Raw genomic sequence first — 27,343 nt, forward strand, 5'->3', positions numbered from 1 at the left:
AGTTAGAGTGAGATCGATGCGATCTACGTAAGCATAGATGTGATTTCCACGAAGCGTATCTAAATCTCGATGAAATAGATGGGTTCACTTTTACAAATACACAAATAAGAAAATAGAAGTAACATTTATTTTAAAAATAAATGTAAAAACCAAAATCATACACAAAAATGAAATAATATCTGGAAGAGCTGCTTCCTTAAGATTTATAGCCAACAGTGGCTCATTATTTTCAGTTGATATCCTTTTACGTCGAGTCTTTGCTCAATACAAAGTACATTATATTCGTTGTGCAACAAATTAAAAAATATATATATAATCCATCCTTCATCAAAGGAAAGAACAAGAAAAAGATTCCTTTTTATCTCACTGCTAATTAAGCGAGACAAATCTTTAATTAAAATTCCTTGTCATTACTTATTTCATTGAACGCTCACGTAAAATATTATTCAACGGTAGTCTTTAAGTTTTGTTGCATAATCCTGTCGAGTACTTGACTGATTGATCGAACGGAATAATATGACCCGTGTAATCCGTAGTAGATCAACACCGCGAATAGATTAATTCCGTTCTTTGCTTATATCTCCGCGATCGTTTGATCGTCCGATCAAATCGCAGTACATAATTACGTGCTATTAACATGCTTTTCCTCTGGCATCATGAGCGTAAATTGCGAAGAGACAAAGAAACCAGGTCGAAATCGATCGTTCGTGATCGGCAAATCCTCTGGCAAAATCGTGATGACATTTCCGTTTATTTGCGTTGCATTTACTCCTTGACAAATGTTACGTGTGCAACGAATGTTGCATGTAATGCAAACATACGAGGTGTCTCACAGAACTATTTCAATGTAAATTTTCATCCCTGTAGATTCATGTATACAACAAACATAAAATGTAATCTGAATTTTTTAAAAATTCCTTATGAGCCATATCTATATATATATATATGTTTCCTTTGTTATTTTCTAACAAATTTTCTAGCAAAATAGAAACACATTGAAATTCATTATTATAAAATTACGTGAAGATTAAAATTTCTTTATTTATTCGCTTCCCCGAAATATTAACTCGCGAAAGGACTCCGTTTACAAATTCTCCGTGATTCAGAAGCTATTAATATCTCGGGAGAGGTTTTAATAATAGGTTGGCCGAAAGGTCCTGAATGCTCGAAGTGCCGCCTCTTCGGGCCACCCCGTATACGCTTCGCGTATATAGCTTCGCGTATGTAAACTAGCACACGTGTCTGGCAGGAACCGACTCACCGAAGCAACGCACGCACGCACGTGCGCGTGCATGACGTTTACGTTCGTCTATAAAAAGAAGCCGTGTCATCGCTAACAACTGGTTGTGATGACACGACACGGAATACTGCACTACACAGGAGGTAGCGGATTCAGATTCGATCGATCCGATTAACCGTGGGGTGGGGGGAGGGGGAGGACGATGGTCTCGGATCGGTGATCCACGACCATCAGCCGCGTCATCGATCTTTATTAGCCCGACCGAGATCCGTCGCCGGCACCCGATTGCAATTCAGATCGTTGTTCCGCGACGGAAAACGCGAGTAAGACAGACGCGAAGACGTCAGCTTTCATTTACGTAAATGACTTAAGTCCCGAGACGACTTCCCTTGCAAAGCTTCCCTCAGGCATTTAAATCTCACTGTAAACCGGAAAAAAACTGATGACAGAATTATTGAAAAATAATTTTCAATTCAATTCTTATATTACAATATGTTATATTTTCGTTGTGCTATCCATGCAGTCCAACAATTCAGCGAAATTAAAAAATTTATATTTTCTCTGACCGCAAGATTTAATTTTCGACATAAATAAAATGGTAGCAATTAATTATCAATATTTGTCAAATAATACGTCAATAATACGTCACAATATGTAAATGTAAAAGTCATAATACACACATGTACGAAATAAAAATAGGGTAATTATTTTTGGAAGAACAGTAGAGATACTGTTGATCGAGAAGATAATAATCGTCGTACGGAGATAATACACAGTCTGATAATCAGGCAGCAGGAAGTTTAAGCTTTGTTGGATAAGTATTTCAGTATGTATCCGCTCGTTAGCAAGTCGGTTCACTCTTGAATCATCTACCACGCTCGCAGCCTGCCTTTTTTGGATTAATTGCTTATACACGTGACGCGCAAATTAAACGTTAGCACAATTTGTAGACGTTCCATAGACGATCCATAGACGTTCTGCGAAAGTTTCTATATATACGTAACATACAAATATGTTCCAACAATTAATAATAACATTTCAAATTTGGGAGTAAGATGAATCTTTTTTATGCAAATAACGTTTTCCATATCGAGTCACAGTCATGCAAGTTGCATTAAACATTTTCGTTTCCAGATTGATGTATATAAATCACACAAACATTATTACGGTATATCGAAAATACAATACCGACAGATTTTTCTCTTTCTCTATTAGCATATCGTAATAAATTTAAATTATGCAATGTATCGAACATAAAAGTTTTATCGTCATATTTGTAATATCTGGCGCGACTCGAATTAATGCAATCGAAGAAACACGATGTGAAATCCATGGTAACTGCAGTAGAAGTTCTTAATATGGATTTCAGCCATGGGCATTGCCCACGCGACCGACGTCGCGCAGCCAAGAAAAATAACGCATCTCGCCGCAGTCGGACGTGAGAAATGTAAAGTAGCTAAGCGAATACAATCGCACGACAGATAAAAATCCGAGTAAAATAAGAAATGGTAATCTATACGATATACCAAACTTCTGCGATACATAACAACAAAGCTACTTGCCAAGTAAAATATATAGTTTCATTTTATAACAAGTTTATTATTCAACTTTCTAAATAAGAATGTTTCGCGAAAGAAAGATTTAATTCTATCAGAGTATCACAAACAAACGAGATATAGAGCCTTTCGACAGCCTTTAAAACTATTTTTTAGACGCCAAATTCGCGCGTATTCTTTTAATTGCAACAATTTTTCTTTTAAGGCAATGAACGTTTCGAGGAAACCGAGTTTCCGTAAAAAAAAATTTTTCAGAGATTCAAAACAATTCATAAATTCTCCCACGTGAATTCCTCATCCTCGTTACTTTTGGAATTGGAAACGATCAGAGCGCGATTCAGAGCTCAAACGCTCGCGCCGACAAGCGTTAAAGCCCCGATCGAACCCGCTCAGTCATCGTGCGTTCGCCGCTGCAGCCACCTGCAACGGCCTTTCTTCCGATGTATTTCTCGGCTGCGTGTATCCCGCGGAATTTATCGGACTATTTGCGAGGCACGTGAACGCACACTTAGGCGCGGTTTAGGTCGGGCAATAAGGCCACTATCCGCGAAGCGAGCACGGTGAAAGACGACGGAGCCCGGCGGCGTCGCGTTTCGCGATTAGAACCAATGGCGTAACCGACGCTCACGCTGGAGAAAATCCCCATAGTAGGAAAAATTAATATAATAGATAAATTGTAAAATGACAATTTTACAATCTACGTATATTTTATTGTTTAAATTTTAAACGATAAGTTTGACGAGAAACATCGTTGAATGGGAAAATCGCTGAATTTTGATTCGCTGAAATTAAAAACGATTATTAATCGTCGTTGCGAAACCATTAGGTGCTATAATTAGAGCAAGTCTTGTCGCAAAGAAAATTGTCACAGATGTGACACTTTCCAAAGATTTTAATAAAAACAAGCTATCAATGGATATATACCGTAATCGTGCGGACGGAATGCGGCGCGTACTAGTGTGCCGTATTCATTAGGGTCACTTTGCGAAAGAAGTTGCTGTGGCAATAGAAGAAAATAAGCTCTTGCAAAGTGGACTTGCCTTCAGATAAGACAACGTTCTATTTACAAACTGGATATCTTGTCGGTCAACACAAAATTAAGGAATGGTATACGTGTATCAATTTAAGACTCATCGTCGTGAAAGCATCAGAAAAATATAAGAAGTTTTTAACGTAACCAAATCATCCATTACGACTTTACGCATAATCTACCAATTTTCGATTTTACAACTTTATTTTATATGCTACGTTCTAAAAAATCTCTTTCTCAGATTTATCGAGAGTCAGGAAATCGGGAGTTTTAACGCATTCCGCGAGAAACATAAAGAAATTGTATTATTATATGAAAACGTCTGTAATGCGGAGTTTTTGTATTAGCACGAAGAAGTAATACGCGCTTTCTAGCTTGGAATGACTTCCACCCAGGTCGCCTGTAGCTATGAGTAGGTTTGCAAGTGGTAGGGTATAAGGTGGTGGTATACCTAGGCAACTAGATGGACGGAGCTATTACGAGAGCCCACGGCACGGATCTCTCTCGGTCTCCATCTTTAGAGACCGCCTGTTCGAGGTGAGCATGATCTCTTCGCGACTATCTCATCGGGAGATTCCCTGAAGATACATCTCCAACTTCTTGCGTCGTCTAAAGCGGAGAAATGCCAAGGATTAAGGGAGAAATTACAGTTGCGAAATCAAAGAGCAGAACTTACTCTGATGTTCCTTTTTCTCATCATATTCGAATCATTTTTTTAAATTCTTTTACTCATATGGTTGATGGCTACACTTTCAATGCTTCTTTTTAAATTTTACAGTTTAAAAAAGATCAAATAAGATATCCAAAAACTATTTTGTGTGATTTAAAATAAAACAATTTAATTTTTTAAATTAAAAAAGTTGATATTTTAATCATTTTCAAGTGCACTCCTTAAATTAATCAACTTTTTCGCTTGATTGCTTAGGTTTTCTTTTCCTCCAAGAGAACCCACGCAGAAGTGTTAAAATGGCCCAACATTGAATAAAGAATTAAGAAGCTATGGATAGCTCTCTATCTCGTTAGCCTCTCTTTTCTATCTATTCATGATTTATTTCCGACTTACATTGAGTCTGTCGGGAATACAGGGAACTCGGGACGTCTTTCGCTGGCGCATAAATTCATTCAGAAAACGTCAGTCAAGTGGAACATTAAATAGAAATTGCAACTCGCATAAAATCAGATATTGTAAAATATGCTTCTGATTCTGCAAGATGCGATTTTGATGAAAAATAGATTGACATTAAAGTAAAGAAAAATTATTGGCAAGAAGTTAATTTCATTTATATATATTATACGACAAAATGTTCAAAATTAATTTCTTTTAATGTTAAAAAATTAAGTTTTCTTAAAATACATATATTCGTTGTAAATTGTAAATTATGTCGTGAATTTTAATATTTAGGTAAATTTTAAAAGAGTTATTTAAAAAAGAGAAAAGCATTCAGTAGCAAAAGAACATAGAAATATACATTTATCGCTGTCACGTACAAACTTTATGATTTTAAATCCGATGGGAACACGGAGAAAAAGTCATCTGCGAAACACCGGCGTCGACCGATCTGACATCGAAACAAAAAAGAGATATCCGCGAATTGTTTGTATATTCTTTCAGACTTTCGCATTTACCGGATTTACCGGGAAACATTAGAAAGAAAGGCGAAGCAAGATACAGGATTGAACCACGGCGCCGGATGCAGTGCTCCTTGCGAAGTGCTCGCCGGAATCAAACAAACCGTCCCCAACTTCCTGTCTGTTTCCAACAGCGACGTCTGCCACTTTCTTTCGCCCGGAACTCCGAATCAAAGTATAAATCTCGCGGTTTGGTCTTAGGTCATCCACAAAAAAATGTGTAGAAAATCGAGGAAAATCTACATTGAATTTATGATCACTTTTCCTCGAAACGCGAAAATTTATAGATTGCTCGATTATGAGATTATTTAGTCAGAATTAAAATATATTGCTGACTTTAGGAACTATTACATTTTATTATCATATAATAAATAATAAAATGTATGTTGACGCAACTTAACGAGGGAAAAATTTTCGCATTTAACAGAACTCGTTTAAGTACATAAATAACACAATTAAGTTAAATCTGTTTTAATAACCATTCATTAAATCTCGTTCCAACAAATAAATTGGACCGCGATTTAATCTGGGCGTAGCACTAGTATTTTAACAAACTTGTATAAGTAGTTGAGTTTCAATTTAGCTCTCCAAATATATATATGTAATCCATTTACGTCGTTGACTTTTAAGGAGAGTTTGCTTCGTGCTTATTACTTGCACGAAATGCTCTCTGGAAGATAACGGTTCACGTATGAAATTACACGTTTATTGTCGATTTAAGACCATATTTCGTATCCAAACGAGTTTATTGAATTGTATCTACCACATATAGAAATTTTGTGAAAATGTTCTGGCTTCGCCAAGTTCGCACGTACTAATGCTGAATTGGGGAAGCGTTATCGATTTTTCGATATAGCGTCGTCGGGAATTCGTTCGGCCATGCCGTCTGCGTCTTACAAAGAATAGAGCAGATGCTGCTCGAAATAAAACACGTCATTGTGATACGGTACATGGTACAAGCGACTTCAGACTCTTTATTTTTGTGGACGTAGAAAACAACGCTTTAAGGTAAAGGTACCAATACCCGGACACTTAAGAGTAGGTAAATGTACCAATACCTGGACACGTACCTGTGTCTGGATACCTTATTAAAAAAATATAAATTTATGGAAATAAACGTTTGGATATTATAACTAAAGTTTCAAACTACAAGAAAAAATACTTTTATCTTCGATTTTAATTCGCGTTATACTTATAAATAATAAAGGTGTCCAGATATAGATACATATCCGGGTATTGGTACCTTTACCTTATATGTATATACACAACTGCGTATAAATAATTAAAATTATTTTATTCGCAATTGTGAATACGCTGCATGTCATATAACGCGTTGCAGATTTTTTAAATTATTATTTTCAACAAATACAAAATATATTATACAAATAAATTTTCAATAAATTGTGGTTCTTAGCCTCGATAGATAACTTTCACTAAAAGAAGCAATGGAAGCTGTTGTAACGATGTGTGATAAGACTTGCGAGGCCCGAAGCCGAATTCTTTATCTAGATATTGGATATCGCGCTACATGTATATTCGATTGAAAGAGGCGGTTACTCTTTGTCTGCCTTGACGCGATCTCTCAGCTCTCCTCGCATGCTGGGATGAATTATCGTCGGATCGAACGCCGTGAGAGCTCGGCGAGAAATCGAACGCGGCAAGACAATCGTGCGAAAGCTGATAACGCTAACCTCGGAGGAATGGAAACTCGATCGGGAAGAAGCCGGAGAGTTTCTGGGAATGGAAGACATTTTTAGATATGCGAGAATAATAACTCTTAAGAAGAACGACACCTCTCTAATCGGATCTAATTTATTTCGTAATGAGAAACGAGATAAACAATTTTACAACCAACACGTACAAACTCGCTTAGCATGACTTGTGCAATTCTTGAATTAAATTCTCTAAATTGTATATCACATTGTTATGGTAATTAAGTGTAAACGATTTGCGAGGGACGCGCTTTCACTTCCTGAACTGCCATTAAGCAAGCCGTCGACTAGTCAATGGCATCACGATTCGATTGTTCATGCAGGTGCGATAACTTACTCTCGTGGCCTGACCCATTTCCACCTGCGTCTGTCTATTATGAAAACGTGATTCCGCATCGAGTAGTCCTAGCAACCGCGCCAATAAATTCCCACCGGGCGTGTGCCGCATAAATCGCTTCGCAGTTCAATCACGTTCGACAATATCACGCGATCCATTTTTCGAAACTAAATAATATATATTCTTACAGTAACATATTCAAAACGATTTATATTTATCTCGCAATTTTGAACAATCGTATCGTTTAGTCATACAATTTGATGACTCACAGATATTGTGTGTGTGTGTGAATTCGGAAAGGATTAAAATTCCAAGTATCTATCTTATCGGCGAATCTTATCGTATATAGGTAATTTAAGTTCCGCGTGACAAAAATTATCGAAAGTTCGAACGAAACATTAATCTCCGCTTTCACTCGTCGTTTTACAAACGTCGGAACTTGTACTTATCGAGAAAATGTTTCACTTCCGACAAATAAAAAATAAATGCGACAAACGATCGGAACAGGAGACCCAATCGCATTCTAGCTCGCGGTAACACCGGCAACCGACAGCTGGAGCAGGGTCGATGCTGGGAACGAAAAATGGAGTGTATGCGACAGTGCAGCTATAAACAACTGCGGAGGTCTACTACATTGATTCTCAAATTGCAAACACGAAAAAATGAGAGAATATTTTGTAAAATATAGAAGGTAACAATTGTCATCGTAAAAACGGTTATAAAATTTCGCGCAACGGATGGCGAATGTTAACTCCGTAATATACTTTTGTGCGTGCTAAACGAATTTTTGCGAATATTGGACTAAAGGAAAGTTTTTAAAATATTTGGAGAGAACGTCCGAATTAAAGAGCTACGCATCGAGGTCGCTCTTTTTTCTTCCCGTCCTCCGCGTACCGCGCTACTCAACCGCATCGCGAATGTGTATACGTCCGTAGAAATCGCTCGGCAAATCGTCTAAATTGGTAGATTGATAGTTGGTGAAATTCTCTCTCGAAACCCTCCCGGGGCGGTCTTCTGGGAACGGTTACGTGGGCATGTAGATACGTGACATAGAGGTGCCTCGGTGAAACGTATATGTATACACACCGCTATGTACACTCTTAAAGAATAACAACACTCAACGTCGTGATAAATGATCGAAGTTTAAATGGATCAAAGTCAACCATTTGTCAATCGGTGATGGCCGGGACGGCGCACATAATTCTCTTGGAACGGGGAAACCGTCACGTGTTACGAGAATCAACGTCACATATCTCTGCGATATTGGAGCAGGTCAGCTTACATGCGTTAGCCAGTGCGCGACACAGCATCGCGACCTATACGTCCGTGCATCGATCCGTCGCAGTGACGTGTGCATATCCCTGACGTTATTGCGTAATAATGTTACTTAAGATTAATTTTCATTACCGACCCGATTTTGCGGGCTATTATGCGGGACTCTTGCATGATTTAACGCAATACCGCGACATTTTCGGTGTGCCTAACCCGAGAATCAACAAACCAAGTCCCGTCGCCTATTTTTCTACAGCCCGCATAATTATAACATTTTAGATTTCGTCGATAAAAAATTTATGAAAATTTATTTTCTCTCTTGTTGTATAAGTATCTCTCTTGGCCCACAAAGCCTGAAATATTTATCTAGTTCTTTATACAAGAAAAGGTTGACGACCTCTGATTTAAGCGAATAATTCCAGCAGATTGTCAGTCTCTTTCGCTCACGGGAATGTCATCGGCGTTTCGATTCGATTTATTCGTACATGTTCGATAACTGCAAGCAGCACACTTGTAACTCTGAATCATTCAGTATTTGCACGCAAATGTATATCCTTGACTTTTTCACGAGAGGGAAATTGATTTTGTGACATTCGCGATAAAATTATTCAGGGGAGACGCGCGAGTCGAATTTTAATCGTAAGTCGAGAGGTGGATCGACGGACGTCGAGCTCTTCTTACAAACGAGCTCCGACTCGAAGAACGTCGATGAAACGCGGTTCGCAATTTGCATACGGGTCTCACATTGCTGCCAAAACCGATATCTAACTGAGTACCAAAAAACTGTCCTGCGAATCACGTTAGCGCTCCTTTTACGTATAGCGTGTACAACGTGTTACCGAGGAGAAAGAAAAATAACAGTGCGGGTAGGGAAAGAGAGAGAGAGAGAGAGCATGGCTGTTGAATATTAATTATTCTCGACATTGTGGGACTTGTCCGATGTAATCGACGACGACAGCAAACAGGTTGAAACATCGTCGCGAGGGATCGTTCGATTGTGCCGCGTAACGCGAGATTTAGCTTGCATTGTCTTGCCGGCGTGTAACAAGATTCGTGTATAATGTCGGAAATGTTGAGAGCAGGTCCTTCATGTAAATCCGAGGGAGAAAAGTCATTACGTCATTAATGGCCTCAAGATACACACGATTAAAAATGAATCTATTCGCAAAATATGTAGTTATAGATAAGAAAGGCTTATTGTTAGCCTCACTTCGTTCTCAAGCTTAGTAATCGACATTTAATATTGAAGAAGAGAGAAAAAGTTATATAATAATAATAATAATTTATTAACTTCAGCTTACACATCGCCAAGAAGTATACGCGACAACAATCATGAAAAATAATCGCTTTGAAATTTTTTTGAAATTTTTTCCCAATTATATAAAGACTTCTGCTTCGGATTTAAATGTGGGCTTGCGCGATAAAGCGGAATAGGTGTGCGACGGTATGTCCCCATTTTCGATCTCACCAAATTTGGGATCACCGATCTACACATACACATCCACATAACGGCGCGACGAGAGCGAGCTCTTACCGAAAACAGCCGCGGTATCCAGATCATTCAGATCGCGGGGCCTTATCTCGCACGAGGATACATCCGGCATTACTCCCGCGTGGCCATTACCTCCTCACGACACCCGGACCCTTTACCCGCTCCGTTTCTCTTCCCGAAACACCGCCGAAACACCGCCGCGAGGAAAGACCGCGGAAGGACTGTCCGTCGGCTTCGCGCCGCGCTCGAGGCAGGCAAAGGAAAGAAACCTCGCACTGTTTCGTATGTGGATCGCGGTCCACGCGCCGATGGCCACGCTAACCGCCTTCGGGCTCGACCGACGTGCAGCAACGTGCGGTCGTCGAGCGTCGAGACGTTGCACAACCCGAGGAAACGTGCTCGAGGCAAACGGCCGGCCGGTGCATCGATATCCCGATACTGGAATGCGCTTTTTGTAGTCGCGAGCGATCGGTGGCCAAGGACGGATTACGGTACATTCTATATGTACTCCAGATTAATGATACCAGAAACGGATTATCGAGACAAAACTGAAGAATCCAAGTATAAATAATACAAAAATGTATTTTAAAAAATTATCTGTAAAAAAGAAATTTTTTATGTGGAATGAATTTCGTCGATATCAGGGCGCTGTCTGAAAATTTATAGAACTGTTAAACAGCGTATTGTTATATTATTCAACACCCGACCTCGGTGTGTATATACGCGAGACGAAAGAGGGCCATCAATTTAGATATGCCGGGCAGACGAGTGACTCATTTCTTTTTTCACTCGGCAACGAATTACCGCATCGCGATATCGCGAGCTATAAGGCTGCGTGTACGGTTGCTATCCCGCTTGGGTTAACTGTACCGCGACGTACTTATATAATCATCATTTTCGTCCGTAATTAACGCAGCAAATTACGATGGACTTCGTTAAACGTGCGCGCGCGGGCGCGCGTTGCATTAAAAATTTCCAGCTGATGATTTCCGCGCATCGACAGTCCGTTTTTCTTCGCCTCGGCCTCTGGGCTTCGCCGAGGAGGAGAAAAATCACGACGCGATCGAGTTTACGGGCGATCGTGTGCCTCGCTCGCGCGCGTCATTAATCGTCGCGGATACCGATCGGCCTGAATTCCCGTGATGGCCGATTTGGCCGTGTAAGACCGACTTAGCGCGCGCGGGGAAGTTACCGTTTCGACCGATCCGTTTCCCCCGACTTGGAAAAGGCGGGCTTCGGAGTCGCCACGGTCACGATCATTCCATCAGGACTGCTGTACAGTTTTTACCTCGCCTCATGGCGGTCCCGTCGATTTCACGCGTGGAAGTAATCAACGAGCAATACGTAATTAACGATTATTACGTAACTGCATTCGTATATTACGTAACCGTTCGTTCATCGACAAGTCCGCGCTATGAGAGTGTCTTCGACTATAAATACACTGGGAGCGAAAACCAATGCGAAAAGTGACTCGGGGTCAGATCGGCGACAAAACTTTGTTAATATGACCACTTCGATATGAACCACTTAATATGAACTCTTCGATTTTTAACGTACACTGTTGGAAAATTTGTGTTAAATATAACATAAATCACATGTCCAAAACGGTCCACTCAAATTTTTGTGTCAGTTATAATATGGATGTGTTAAATGGTAACATCGATACTAGGTTAAAATATTTTAACAGGAGGAAAATGTTATTCTGATCGTAATTTGAGGTTAATTATGTGTACAATTAACATAATTTTTATGTTAAAGTTAAGATTGTAAGATAAAATCAACATTCTTCTTCTGTAAATTTTTATTCTTACTTCTGTTATAAAGTAAAATCAACACTCTTTTTCTGTAAATTTTAACACATTTAATAAATATGTTTAAATTGTATTACTTTAACATATTTTTTAAATTATTTTAATAATTTTACATTTTAAATTTGTAAAGTTCAATTAACATAGAAAGCATATGTTAAATCTACACACGTATGTGTTGATTATTTTACACAAAAATTTTAACAAGGACCTTTTTTAACAAAACTACAAAAATTTTCCAACAGTATAATATTATCGTAAAAGGAACATTAGTTGTCATTATCACGAGTATTACTAATAAAGAATGCAAAATTAAAATATCGTAGTAATATTAAATTTAATATCATTTTTCGTTTAATTGGAAGATTCAATTCTCCTTTCGCTTTTTAAAAACAAATTATTGTGACGTGTGCGACTCTGGTCGACGCTTAAGACATTATCTCGAAAGTAAGTTTCAATTTTATGCGTGACGCACCTGCGAATCTATTTAACGAACAGCGACAGCAAGGAGCCTGCCTGCCTCTCGTCGTAAAAGTAGCCGTATAGCATTTGATTCATGCGGCTAATTACGGACGAGCGTGGTAATTCTCATGAGAAACGCCTACGTCGCGCAATAAGTATAGAAGTCATTCCCGAGTCTCGTCGTGGATATCGCCGACGATAAACTCGTGCAACGATCGCGGCTGCGAGAGCGCATCTCCACGTCCCACACGTCGTGACTCGTTAAAGCCACTTTACGTTTAGGCGCGAGGTATCCTCTCGTGCCCGACGTTGCTAAATGTGAAAGTGATTATTCACGCCGACCGATACTCCCCGATCGCACAAACGAAGACGTATCGATTCCGGTACAAGCCCTCGCTCGAATTATTTCTCGTTGCAATCGAGGAAGACGATTTAGATTGCGCGAATGTAAATCGGTACGAGCTCGTATTCCGCATATAGCTGCAATGTACAAAGCGTTCGTGCGATGAAGATAATGCATCGGGATTTTAATTGCACGTCTACGAAAGACACGCGACTTCCGATACGCTCCATATATGCAACTCGAAATGGAAGTTCTAGTTGATACCGCCTGTTAAACGAAGGGCCTACGCCCATCGTAATGTTTTAACAGGAAAGGCGAGGCGAGATAAAAAGTGTTTCGATTCAAAGAAATCATAATTTGATAGATCCTTATTTGGGTTAGCTTATAATCGAACTTGAAAAATCGAGAAACTGTACACCTATCATGAAATATTCATAGAGCCTTGTGTCCACGATGCTAGAACTGCATGTGTCCGAGTTTCGGTTTAAGCCATTGAAACTGCTACTTTTCTGTAAGAGCTGCAAATTGATTGGCTTAAACCGAAACTCGGACACAGTTCTAGCATCGTAGACACAAGGCTTTAATTATTGTTTCTATCTTTGCAAACGTCTGTCGATGTCATAAAAGATTACATTCCGTAACTCCATTTTATTGAGAGCTAATAATTTATAACGACCAACAACCAGCCGGATAATTAAATTTGTCGATCGAGAATCAGATAAACGATATTCATTGATCCAAATAAATGTGATTTAAAAGTATTTCCGAGTAAACGATGGGTTATGTATAGGGCGATGACGAGATACAGGACGGACGTGCAGCAAAGTTGCCTCGGTGTCACTCGTAAAGAGAACGGGAGGCGTGATGTGCTCTCTCCAACTTTGTAACGAGGTCGCCGGGAATACAAAGCGTCACCGAGTGAAACCTAAATCTAACCAATTCTGTAATGCAATAACGAACCGAGCGACAAAATAAGTTACTCTGAATGCGGCTTGAATCAATTTAAGAAAGCGGCATTCATAATTTTGCGGAGGTAATTTAGTAATTAGCATCGTAAATGCATATTTTTGAGATAATAATTTATTTCCAAATATTGCACACACTCTATGTGACATGTACCAAATATAATAAATATTTAAATGCTTATGGGATCCCCATACTATACGTGCTTGTACAATTTCAGAAACAGAGTTACTACTCGGCGCAAGTGCGTGCACTTGTACGTCCATCATAAATCGTCGTGACCTTTGAAATCGCAGTCATAAAGATCAGGTGGAATAACTTTCTAAATCCGGCGATAAACCGTGTAAAACACATCGGTATCTAATCGCGGTGACGTGTTCCTCGCGATCGATAAGAAGACGAGTCGGATTCCTTCTGAATGACACTCGACACCAAGGGAGAAACGAGAGACGAATCGCGATAATTACCACGCTACCGTTAATGATAAAGCTCGCGGATGGTTCTCAGCAATCGCCCGACCGAGGACCTATCTCGCGGTTAAATTGATAAGACCGGTGCTGCGTTACCGTCTCAAGTGGCGCCTAGACGACGTGACAGCGTATAAGACTCGATCGTTTGATAAGCGTAAAATGCGTTAATCTAGAAATTCCAGCCGAAACGTGCAGTTCCGCGAAGTGAGCATACCGGCTAAATTGGAGATAATGAAATGTTAAGCCCGAAGGCAATGCTGGTACACTTGTGTGCCCCGCCGTTCGTTTATCGTGAAATCATCGATTCGTAACACCGGGCTCGATTCGAATCTCGCATACATAATCGCGATATGTATTTGTAGCTGCGAAGCAAATTATTCACGATATAAAGATTACTTAGTATATAATCACTCACGATTTCTTTACTTCGACTTTTACGGAAGTCCGAATTAAATCTGCAAGAATATATACGTTTCACCTTCGGTATTTATCTCTGATCATTTTTAAAACTTGATCTAACTGTGCGAAGAGCAAATTGATGTTAAATTTCCCGGATCTCGATTTCCTTCGAATTTTAACGCGCCACGCTCAAATTGCGATGCCGATGTTTTCGAGGAATCGTTAATGGGAGGCCCGTTAACGAGAACCTCGTTCGGAACGATCGACTTCCCGCGAAGTCGCGTGTGTGCACCTGGGTTTCACGTCCGATTAACGTGTACGATCTGTAAACATGTGCGACTTTCTACTTTCCTCCGCCGGCAGGATCGAACGACCGGCATACATCCACGATTTCGCAGTATGACGTCGCGTTGCGACGCATTCTCGGTGCAACGATACAATGCCGAAGTGAGGAACAAGGCGGTTCGTTGAGCCGTGCAAATCCTTTTGCGCCAATTGATCCTTTCAATCTGTTCACGAAGACGTTCGAATTCGGACACAATCAAACAATATCAATCAAAACATCATTCTCTTTGTCCGACAGCGACACGCTGAGCGCGATGCACGTGATGAAAACTCGCGTTAAAAATTCTACTTTGTCAAGTGTAATAAATAATAAAAACTAACAGTGATTTAATAACTTTCAGGATTTTATGTAGGAAGCGAAAAGTCTGGATGACGACATTCTTCAGAGCCGCGTGAAGAAGAATATAAAGACAAATTTAAAACTCAAGACTCTTCGACAGAAAACTTCAAACGTTTTATCGCCGTGAGGAGAAAGGATTAAAGGTGCTACTCGACGGGCGATTCCGGAAGGAAGACTAGGTGGAAGGAGAGGGAGAACTGCGAGGGAAGCGAGCGCGCGACCGGAAACCCCAGCCGATCTTATCTACGATTCTCATTCATCTGTTTCTTTGTTGGAGGCAATGATCGTTTTGAAGCGAGGACCGTCTGAGCATGTCCACTTCTTCGTTAATTGCGGAGGGTTTAACGACCGGAGAGCTATATACGGGCTACGTAGCGATTTCAAAGCAATAACACCGAAATGTCGCCTTTTACAATTTCTTCCTTTCTGTACAAAAAAATCGGCTCCCCTTCGATATTTTTCATGATCAATCGATAAATCATTGCCATGAGAATCCGCTGGTAATTAACTGTAGATCTATTCCGCTCTGAAGCTTTATTTGAAATGTTATTTCTCTTGAATTCTCGACGTTAAATAACGTTTTACTTAACCTTTGACTTTAATTATCGCTATTACGTGTGATTTATAGAACACCTATAATTTGACCTATTCTTGAGATGCGACGAATTTGTACCTCCCTCTATTTCAAGAGTCGCTTTACTATCATTACAGAAATATTCTGGCAAGTGCAAAGTTTGTCGCACCCTCTCCCGAATAACAGCCAATTTATTTCTCTGTCTCAAGAATATCACTTTACTAACATTGCACAGAGAGATATGCCCGGGGATACCCCGTATATATTTTTTGCTCCTCCCTCGCGAAATATGATACAACAGAATTGTTTCCCTTTCACTCTCTCTCTCTCTCTCGTCTGTCTTTCATCCTACTCTCAACGACGTCCAACAAATATTCTCGTCGATGAGTCAATGACCTGAATTACCGCTCGGCGAAATGAAACTGCAGTTCTTCCCGTCCGTGCGTGCATGAGTGAATGCATGCGTGCATGCGTATATACGTGCGTGCGTGCGTGCACGTTTACGATAAACGGCATGTACGCCTCGCGCATATCATTATACACACGCCGCATATGTTTCAACATATTGTGCACCATAAAGATTTTTGTTACGCCCAGCGCACGACTTCCTCTCCTCACGGAATGATAATTAAATGCTCATCCAGCCGCGCATTCGCTCGCTCCCCGGTCGACGATGATAACGCAGATCGCGAAAACTATCCCGATCCTTCGTCGCGGATATGTTCGTTGTGCATCGGTAAAGGTATACGCGCACGGTATTTTTTTCGCGATTAATTCACGGGTCGATGGATGATCGAGGAGCCGGAAGGGGCGGGAGAGAGAGAAAGGCGCTTTACCGCCATTCACTTCGCGGTAAAGCCTCCGTGTCGTTTTAGGCGCTATATTTACGCTTCAAAGAGCCGGTCCCGGCAGCCGTCGCCGACGACTACTACGCGCATAATTGTAGACTTCGCGTTTCCACGCGACGTGTGGTATATTTGAGGTCCGTTTGGGGCTTCCGCGATGTCCGCGACAGCGACCGCCGCGTATTGGCGAGTACTTCGATCACCCATTAATCCTTCGGCCAACGAATTCCAATATATGTGGTGTGCCTCAAAGAGAACGCAGATAATAATTCAAACAGAGATTCGTGAAAGTGATTGACAAATTTTTAATCAATTAACTAAAACAATTACTCGCTCAGCTTTCGACTTGTAAGCAAATAGTTTCTAAGCTGCAATAAATTAACGAGACCTTATTTCTTAAATTAGATGCTTGAAAGGAAATATTTTTTTTTACATTTTCAATTCTAGATTAACAAAATATATTTATTGTAGCAAAAAGAAACATTTACAATGTAGAGACGAAGTTAAACAAATGACATTAAATCAGAGGTTCTTGCGACTGTAATAATTGTCGATCTTAATGAAGAAAGGTGAAATCGCGACTACCTAAAATAAATTGGTTATTATATGCAGCACGTGAAGAGCATCGCTGTTATAATAATCGGCGGATTTCACAAACGAATTAGACACACTTACAATTTCGCAAATTAAGCCCGGCTCTTCGTGATTTATGTGAGATCTCTGCCACTTTCGCGCTCGCAGCATTCATAGCTATACCTCGTAAACTAATTACGGCGCAGTGGCCGAAATGTGCCGAGTCATTCAACAACCGATTAATCTACAATGCGTCTCTAATCAATCTCGCGGCACGGCAACGTTAATTAACTCTCGCAAAAATGCACGGCAACGAATGTTGCGTGCATTCGCGAATGCAAAATGCACATGCAATTATGACGTTATACAAGTTTTGACCGAATACAGTATTAACAAAATCGTTATCACGCTTACGGTAAATATCTTCTCGAGCAAAGCCAAGTAAAAAAAATAAAAAATGCGTTAATTTGCTGGAACATCTGTATCGATATTTAATGCTTCGCCTCTTTCTCTCTTTTTCCCTTCTTTCTTGTAATACATACTTTAGACATTGTTTAAATATAGACACAACGGGCAGGCACGCGTCTTGAAAATTTTCTGAACGGTAGCTCACTCAATAACGACGTTAGTCACGGCGCACCTTGTATTTCCGTCGTCGCGGTGCACCTATTTGCATTTGCATCACGTTTTCCGCCGAGTTCGCCTTCCTGCTGCAGCGCAGCTGCATTATGCCCCGTGTAATCGAGCACCGGATTAATTATTTCCATCAGGTTGAATTAAGCAAACGCATAAAAATTAAATATACATTTGCAGTTTATAAATTTAGATACATGTCTCATATTTATTGTCCGCGACATGCAAATGCATATACGAAACAGAATAAATTTCTCTACGTCGCATTGCGGACTATATTTGACATAATTCGAATAAGGTGAAGAGCGCGGAGAAAGTATCGCGGATGCATTTCGCGCGAGACAATGGTGCGCGGTCAACGTTGTAATCTCGCGCCGTCCTTTAAGTAGATATGCAAATGCAGTGACACTGCTTGGGATTACTCCGCCACGGACGGTGATAAGCATGTGTGCAAACACCGCGACACTAAGGGGTAGATAGAGGCGGGTCGGTCGATCTCAGTTACGGATTATGCTTTTTCTAGATAAGACAAGAGCGAAGAGAGAGATAAGATTACCTCGCGGTTGAGTAACTTCCGAAACTATAAGCTTCTCGTTCGTCACGCGTATACGTGCGTTGAGACGCGTCGATATAAAAAAAGTGATTATCCGATATACTACAGAAACCGTCAATCGCACGAGAAAAAATAATCTCTCCGCGTCACACACCTAAATTTAAACGCGAGTACGTACACGTACGGAGTTAGATGTTACGATAATATTGTTCGATGGCAGAAAAGAGCGGATCGCTCGGAAAATAATCTATAGACGCCCCCTCAGAAAATTTACCCGTCCCCCCAAGGATAAAATAAAACGCATGTTGAGTCGATCGCAAACCGGTGTTGTACATACACCCACACGCACCCACGCGCGTACAAGAATGCGCGTTGTGTACAGGTAGAAACCAAAGGTAGAAATTAAACATCCGGAGCTCGTTGCAGTCGGACGATAAAGCCGCAGGATAAATTAGGCGCGCCGCTTTAAGCTCACTTCAGAAAGACGTATGACAATTCACGACAGAATTGTGGACAAAATTCTGTAAATTTCATTATGTCGCGTAACGTAGAAATTGCGATTTGAAAATTGTAACATTGCAGCGTGCTTTATTTCTTCAAATGAACAGAAAGCGCTTACTAAGAAACGCGTACAGTGAACTGACCTGAAAAGATTCTTATATATGCGGAATTACGTGATTCGTGATGTCGAGGTAAAAATCGTCCCGTGCCATTTAGCAATGCGCGAAGAATCGATTTCTGTCAAAAGTTTCCGGTTGGATGTTAGAAGGGCGTGCACTCGATTAGTAAAACACAATAAACTGAAGTGCAGTCGATGATATACGAGTAATTCGAAAAATGGTATCAACTGTAATCTTTCACGGTGACAGATGTAATACTGACGAAGAGCATAGTGGAAAGCCTCAGTGACTCTTGATAATTACAATTACAGCTTGTAGTATAGTTCGATTTCGAATTGTAATGCAATTTTGCGTATTGTAACATGAGTGTACTTACAAATGTAACATAATAACATTAAATTGATTACATTAGAATAACTTTGACAGAAATCAAAAGATTATTAATCTTCTTTACTATATAGATAATCTTAATCCAGTACTGACTGCATTGACAATTGTAATCATTTTAACGGTTTCCGCATGCTCAAGTGCCTTAACGGGCGTGATGTACTCGAAACGATTTAACGGCTTGGCGAATTACTAATTAGTTTTCGAGTGCCGTGTGCTAACGTGTTTTGAAGTGGCGAAGTCAAATTCGAAGGAAATGCAGGTAAGTGACTTGAGTGAAGTTAAAAGTTTCAAGGAGCCAGCGAAAGGAGGTGCCGAAAAGAGAGGCCCTTCATGTTATATGAATCGTTATGATGGAACAGGCTCGATTTGTTCTTTTTCTTTCTCTCACCGTGCACTTTCTCCCTTCGATCCGTCGACTCGAAACTTCACATTCGTTGCGGGTGCATGGAACACATTCGTTCGACACGTCGCCGGTTTTTCGTGAATAACAATCACGCAACGGCACCGCTACCAAATACGGAGTCGTTCACTTTTCACGTTTCGGTCCGCCCACGAAAGTCATAAAGCCGACAGAGAATGAGAAAAAAAGGCAGCTTTCCATCGTTAATGTGATAAAACTTTATGAAGATTTTTAATTTCTCAGTATTTTTATTTTATTAATATTAAAGTTAATACATTTCTATTTTACTGGTCGTATAGAATATATATACACATACATGTAAAAAATGTAGATGTATTTTAAGCTGAGAACGTTTAAGAGAGGAGAACGTTCGCATGATTTTCCGTGATAATTTTTGCGCCAAGTTTTAAGTGAAATTCTTAAGCTGCAGTATGACGTCGAAGTGAAATTACAAAGTTTGTCCCCTAAGATGGCTTTTGACGCATCGAAATTAGTTTCGCCAATAGGAGCTGAGGTACGCTTTGAACTCGACAAGCTATATCCATGATATTCGATCGCAGTGTAATTCCGAGTGACGAGCATTTATTAAACAAGTGCATTTGAAAGGAATGCTCCACTTACGTATATTACATAAAACTCGCGTATGACATCACACTTCCTTTCGTCATATCGCGTTATCTAAAAACCCTAATAAGTACATGAAAATTCCATGAAATTAAATAAAATTGTCTTGAAAGTAACCAAAGATGTTCGGATGACATTGCCAAATTTAGGAAGAATTCGCGCAGCAAAGGGGATATTGTTTTACATTACAACTTACGTAAGCGTGAAACGGTTTCACAGACCGATTTACCGGAACATTGCACGTGCGATTTCAAACGCGAATTACTGAGTGGGCAGTCGAGTGCCATTCCATAACGGCCTACGCGATTTCGACCGACGCGAATCGAAAGTGCAAATCGAAGGGAAGGCTATATAAGATATACATGGACGATATCAACTTTACTCGATCGATAGGCCCAACTTCTATATATTTAAAAAAAGAAAAGGAAACAAACAAATCGTTTGGCTACCAAGGCTGCGGTCCATTTGATGCTACAAATGCTTCGAAGCGTTCTTTGTCTTCTTCTTTCTTCATTGAAAGAAAAAAAAGAATGTTTCGAAGCATTTGTAGTGTTAAGTGGACCGCAGCCCAAGTGTATCGTATAAATCGCTTGCAATAAATATATATATTATATATTCCGACGAGGCGTAATATGTCTCACTCGCGAGTTAAACTCTAGAAAGATTTCATGTAATTGCGTATCGCCGCGAAGAATCGACTGGACGCGTATAGTTGTAAGATCTCCGGCGGGCGCGTTCCGCATACGCGATCGACCTATTAATTAGTTGTGCAACGGAGTCGACAACACTTCCAGCGCAGCGAGAAGCCGACGGAGCGTGTCGCAAATTGCGATCCACGGAAGCCCGCGTTAGTACAAGAAGAAGCCTTCTTCCGCGATTCGATCGGAAAAAGTAGAAGAGGCGATACGCGATATTAAAAGAGCGACGCTCTAATCCTTGGCGCCGCTAATTCCGCGTTGTTTTCCTATGATAAAGATTCAATCGCCTTAACTTTGACGCGAAAAGGATCGACATCGAAATGGTATCGCGAGATCGAAAGTATACACGTACGCCGCGAATTCCGGACGACGCGCGTTTTTCCTCTCCGTCGCTGTTCACCGCCCGTGACGATCACTCGATTAGCGTTCGGGAGTGAAATCTTGTCCTTGGCACTATTGTCCTTCGTCACGCCGAGAGCGTGTATATGAAATAACCGCGGATTATTGCCGTCTCGCGCCTTAATTCGCGCGAGCTTGTGATATGTCTCGGCGCACGTGCTCCCGCACGCAAAACCGCAGGTAAAGCATTGCGTGTCCGAGAGACAGCATCCGATAAGTTCGAACCACAAGCTTAGAAAAAAAAATTATACGACAACGTTGCGAAACTTTCGTACAAGTTAAGCTTCATATTTCTAGCCGCTCTTCCACAAAGAGTTTCTCGCTTCCAAAAATTATATCGTTTTTTAATTTAAACCATAAAAAATTTAGAACAAAAATTTACGACGGTACGACGTTCCGAAACTTTCCTATGGAAAAACTTCATATTTCTATAGCTGCTTCTACAAAGATAATTTCTCGCTTTCAAAACTTTTCTACGAACCCTCATATTTCTAGCATGCTTTCACAAAGATAGTTTCTCGCCTTCAAAAATTCTATACAGATAAAACTCTTGAATAACACGATCAATTAGTTCCATATAATTATTGAAAACCTGAATTCAAGACTCCACATAATAAATTGGGTACTGGATTTCGAGGGATTATTGAATTAAAAAAAACTTTTAAAACATAACAAGTTCTACGTATCTATGCATCTACGTATGCATATTTCTTTCATTGAGTGACTCAAAATTCGTGCAACTCAAGTACCGTGTTATTATTCAAAGGTAGTCACAATTTTTTACCATATATGCTATTCGAGGCTCCGCGCAAGTCAAGTACCATATATTACTCGAGGGTTACCTGTAATTCTTTACGTAGCGTATATGCATATATATTCATTCCATTAGTTAGATCAGAAGAATGCTTTTCGTGCGGACAATATAAATCGGGAGAAGTGGAATGATATTCTGAATACCGATTGCGCGGCACAATGTAGCGCGACTTATGAAGAGACCGACTTACGTAAATCGTGGTGACGGTCGCGTTTCTAACCATATCCCTGACGTCGTCCATCTCCCGTATGGACGTCGCTGGCGTGGGCGCCAGCATCACCTCACTCGCCATCCTTGCCTTTTCTCGACAATGTGCCTCTCCTCGTAAAACTCCTCACGCGTCACTCCGTATATGCGTGCCTCAGGTTGAATCCAAATTGCAGGGATTCAATGCATCGCACCTCCTCAGATTTTTGCCGATGAGAATTTTTCCGATCTATTCCTCATCGAGGAATAGAGATTTGATCCGATGGTAAAAAAAAACGCACCGCGTGTAAACAATACATACACTAGTCATTTCGACTCATCCACGGTCTCGCAATCCAGTATCATCTCGGGATTATCTCCCGACTGAATTTCGTCGTGACTCCGTATAATACAGTCTTGCAAGTTATTAATCTCCGCGGTGTCTCCTCTCGCGAAACTTCGGCATGCGCGGCATTCGCTCCCGGGAAAGCGTCCGACATAGAGCCGCGGCGAATGAATTTAATTTCGGCGACCGACTTCGCGGAGCGACATTATTAGTAACATAATAATATTCAGCTCGTCGTCGTCGACGCCCCGCTTTCCTCTTTTTCCCCGCTATTTCTCTATTTTCTAGTTAATAATTAACATTAACGCAGGACGCGAAGCAACGTTCGGCAACGGTCGCACGACAACTGCAGCTGCATCGGGAGAATGCATCGCTCCCTTCTTCCTGATAATTTTCTTATGGCGCGAGTCCAACATCTGTCTTCGATCGACGATGGAATCCCCGACACCTTCGTGGGGGGGAAGCGGTCGTTTTGTTTTCACACACACAATCCCCTCGGTCCTTCGGAGCGTCATGAAGAAGTTATAGCGTCAATTGCAGCGAACGCTCTATGACTTGCACAATACCGCGACTGTATAGGCTATAGATCCCGAGAATGGAGATAACGAGGCGAGAATCGCGATCGATACGCACTTCCGAGATGACGAATCACTCCGCGAATGTACACGCGCGATGTACACGATTGTTCGCGTGAGAAAGAAATCCTTGAGACACGCATATGCATTCCGGATCCGCCGAGTGCATTATAAACAGTTTGCGTTTTCCGCGCGCAAAATTCTCGATTGCCGGCTATATTCGCATTTCTTTCCAGTAAAATCTGTCTTTCCTCGTCAGCTCTTGAGAGTCTCCACTAAAATACACTTTTGACGGCTCATATTGCCGCAAAAGCAACTTTTCCTTCGCGAACAACTTAATTTTCTTCGTCGGTCGACGTCATCATCGATCACGACGGCACGCGTCCCGCCGGAGAACCAATTCGGACTGCGGCGCGTCGAACGTAACAGTCGATTCGGATATCCATTCATCAAGGAACACCGGGGAACAGCGCGCTGTCGGTTCCGAGCGCGAGGCCGCACTACGAGCGAATCGGCGGCGCGCGGCTTTGGGTTCCGTCGAGAGCGCAAGAGAGACTCTCGGCACTCGCACGAGTGAGTCAGCTGGCTGCGTTTCGTACCCATCACGAACGCACGCCCACGCGAACGCACACGCACGCGGCAGCGAATCGAGCACATTGCGCATCGCTGGGTCCCTCGAGCCCAACGTGATTGACCCTCACCCTGCGCGGAAGCCGGGTCTCCCTTCTCGACCCGGGGGACAAAAGAACGACTCTTTCTCTCCCTTAAAATATAATTACGCTTCGGAATCCTCTTAAGTGAATACATGAATACACCCTCGACACAATCACGTCCTTCTAATTTTAGAAATGTAATCCCGCTAATTTACACGGCGTTTTAAATGCCAAATCAAGCGTGTCGAGGAAGGATCATCTGTTAGAGATGTTCTAATTCTAGCTAAAGCTTGACGAGGAATCCTTTACATTGTTGGATATTTTTAATTCAAAGCAGCGAGACGAGTGCATTATTTCGCCGCATAATTACTTTCGCCCTGAAAATCGTGCTCTCGAAAAGACAATAAACACGATAATTATGAATGCTTCAGCGAAAGGCGCGCCGCGAATGTAGTGCGAGAGACTAAATACATCGCGTAACAGGCGCGCTCAAAATTGCACAGTTGCATCTCGAAATATCGCACAGAAACGGTTTAATTAAACGAATAATTCTCTCGCGAGATGACGCGCGTCGATAAAAATAACGTGGCGAAGTCTTCGCGACTTCTGTACAAATGAAACAATTTCATTCCATCTCACTCGCGTACTTGAGGGAGAGAAGGGCAAAACTTTGCGGAAACTTTCCCAAAAACGGGCACGCGAAGTTACCCAGTGGCTGAGAGAGCGAGAGAATTGATCGTGGAAAGCGCCCGTGCGCGTTTCCTTTCGTAGAAAGCATCCGACAATGCGAAACAATGTACCGCTGTCGCACACAAAGCGGGCTGGGCTTATTTTCTCACGGTGTATATATTGGATTACTTGCTCTCTGGCGAAGGACGTTGCCGTTAAGCGTCGTAAAGGCAGAGACGTGTGACGCAGCGACAACCTATCTCATGCTCCCGGCGACGCCTCCGTCTTTTGCGAGGCCGGTTTATCCATGGCATCGGGGGGCACAACGTTGCCTGGGACTCTCGTAGGAGTGTTTAAAATAATAAAGAGGAGAAAACCTTCCGCGAACGATAAATTAACGAGCATTCAAGTGTCTTTAATAATTTAATACGACGTCGTGAATACGGTGCTGTGCTTGATCGCATGGGAACTCCCGCTTTCGACTCGCCACCCACATCGGCATTTCCCTATCTGCGCGATTTCGAAAACGGCTTCGATTATGTCGAAGTTGCCCAGGTGCGAGCAGCGCGTCACTTTCACCGATTACCTATAATGCTTTTTAAAGGCGCCCGTTCGAGCACGGAACAACGTGCTGTTATTGTTATGTAAAATATACGATGCACCAGCGCGACATTGCTTATAACGGTTTTAAAAATTGAAGTGAAAATAGAAATGCCAAATATACCTTCGCAACCGACAGATATTTCTAATGCAAAATTAGCTGTAAATATACAGCTGTAAATACCAGCAATGTATACGCATAGCTAAAAGTTTTACGCGCAAAAGTAGAGGCTCTACTACGCACACGCTTTGTTCGCGGTATTAATCGTTTCCGAGTATGTGTCATGGTCGTTGTAATTACTCTAAGGAGCCGTCAAGGCACGTAGCGAGGCCTCGGTCTTTCTCCGTCGTCCGTAATGTGAATGCAGGTGTCTCGGGCTAAATTGTCGTGACTGAACGCGATCTGGATCGGTCGACTGATCGATATTTCAAGATCAGTAGCGCACCAGGTGCTTATACACGTGCATCGGCATCTCAATAATCGTTTTAACCCGACGCTACCAAGGTGAAAATATATATAGTATGATTACTAAGGTGAGGTTTATTAAACCTCAATTAATTTGAAATTTTTAATTGTAATGTAATAAAATTTTTCAAATATTTTAAATTAAGGTTGGTCCCAAATTGTGCCAATAAAATCGGTAGGTATAATTCAAAATCATTTTTAAACGGGATTAGCGCATATCATTTTCCATAGATTCTTTTCTCATTAAATAGGTATTATTTTTTTCAGTAATTGTCTCTTTCTGAAAGACAAGATCTTTATAATTTCACTATTAAATGAAAAGAGGGAAAAAGAGACGAAATAGATTGCTGTACGTTCGTTAAACGTTCGTTTCACTTTCAACCAAATGATTGAATTCGCATCGGCTCGCAGAAATGTGGAGATAATTTTTACAACGGTAATTGGACGCGATATGCAAAACCTGAGAATAGTTCGTATTTTTCGTGAATGTTTTCAGTGGACGTAGAAATCGGAACGTGTCTAATGCGCGAGAAACCACAGCGGCTAATTGCACGGCTCCGCGCGCACACGCGCGTGTTGCAGCGCGTGTCTTGATGCACGTTTGATAATTGCACCGCCTATTACGGTGAGGAATGCGGGAGCTCGTCCGCTCTTGCGCTGGAAAAGGAGGAGGAGGAGTCCTCAACGACACGCCTTAAATTAGGCGTATTAGTTTCCAGTACATTAATCGACGGAAACGATCGAGACGGGATCGCACTCGAGAGCAAGCACGCGCGGCGATAAGATCGGCTCTTCTCCTATCACCGCCGGCAACGCGGAGTAAAAACGCGCCGCTGCCGATGCGTTTACTTTCAGAACGATCGCGAGCGAGATCGCGAAGCTTCCCTCGGATCGTGACGGATCGACACAGCTTACAGAAATACAAAAAATAAATAAGGAATTGCGATAAATATGATCGTTCGCCACGCAACAGGAACGACCTTGCTTTCCAGAAACGAGAGAAGAAAACCAGTTTACGCGTTATGCGTTACTCCAGTAAATTTCTCTTCATGCCGATCCCTCAGAGTAGCTAGATTGCTATTCTAGTGTGCAATATTTTATACAACATTCATGGAAATTATGCTTTGTATAATATTTATATATCCCTCAGAGTAGCTAGATTGCTATTCCAGTGTGCAATATTTTATACAACATTTATGGAAATTATGCTTTGTATAATATTTATGGAATCTGCTTGATAAATCTATATCCGGTATATTTGCAAATGTATAGCTTATAGGTACTTTACTTCCACAGCGGCTTTTTTACAATGCTGTCGGCAATACAT

The 27,343-nt window shown here is 41.3% G+C and overlaps 1 protein-coding gene across 10 annotated transcripts in view; it reads right to left on the minus strand.

Annotated features, from left to right (window-relative positions):
* Patronin (calmodulin-regulated spectrin-associated protein patronin) overlaps positions 1–27,343 on the minus strand; it is a 59,003-nt gene that overhangs the window by 25,992 nt on the left and 5,668 nt on the right. The window contains exon 1 of one of the 10 annotated variants that reach the window (XM_071790442.1): positions 22,712–24,131. The exons of the other annotated variants lie outside the window; for them this stretch is intronic. Within the exon in view, the coding sequence (XP_071646543.1) occupies positions 22,712–22,813 (102 nt within the window). The 5' untranslated portion in view covers positions 22,814–24,131. Of the gene's footprint in view, positions 1–22,711; positions 24,132–27,343 lie in introns of those variants that run through there. 10 annotated transcript variants of the gene reach the window in all.

This window comes from Temnothorax longispinosus, chromosome 10, assembly GCF_030848805.1.
Source record: "Temnothorax longispinosus isolate EJ_2023e chromosome 10, Tlon_JGU_v1, whole genome shotgun sequence".
Classification (NCBI taxonomy): Eukaryota; Metazoa; Arthropoda; class Insecta; order Hymenoptera; family Formicidae; genus Temnothorax; species Temnothorax longispinosus.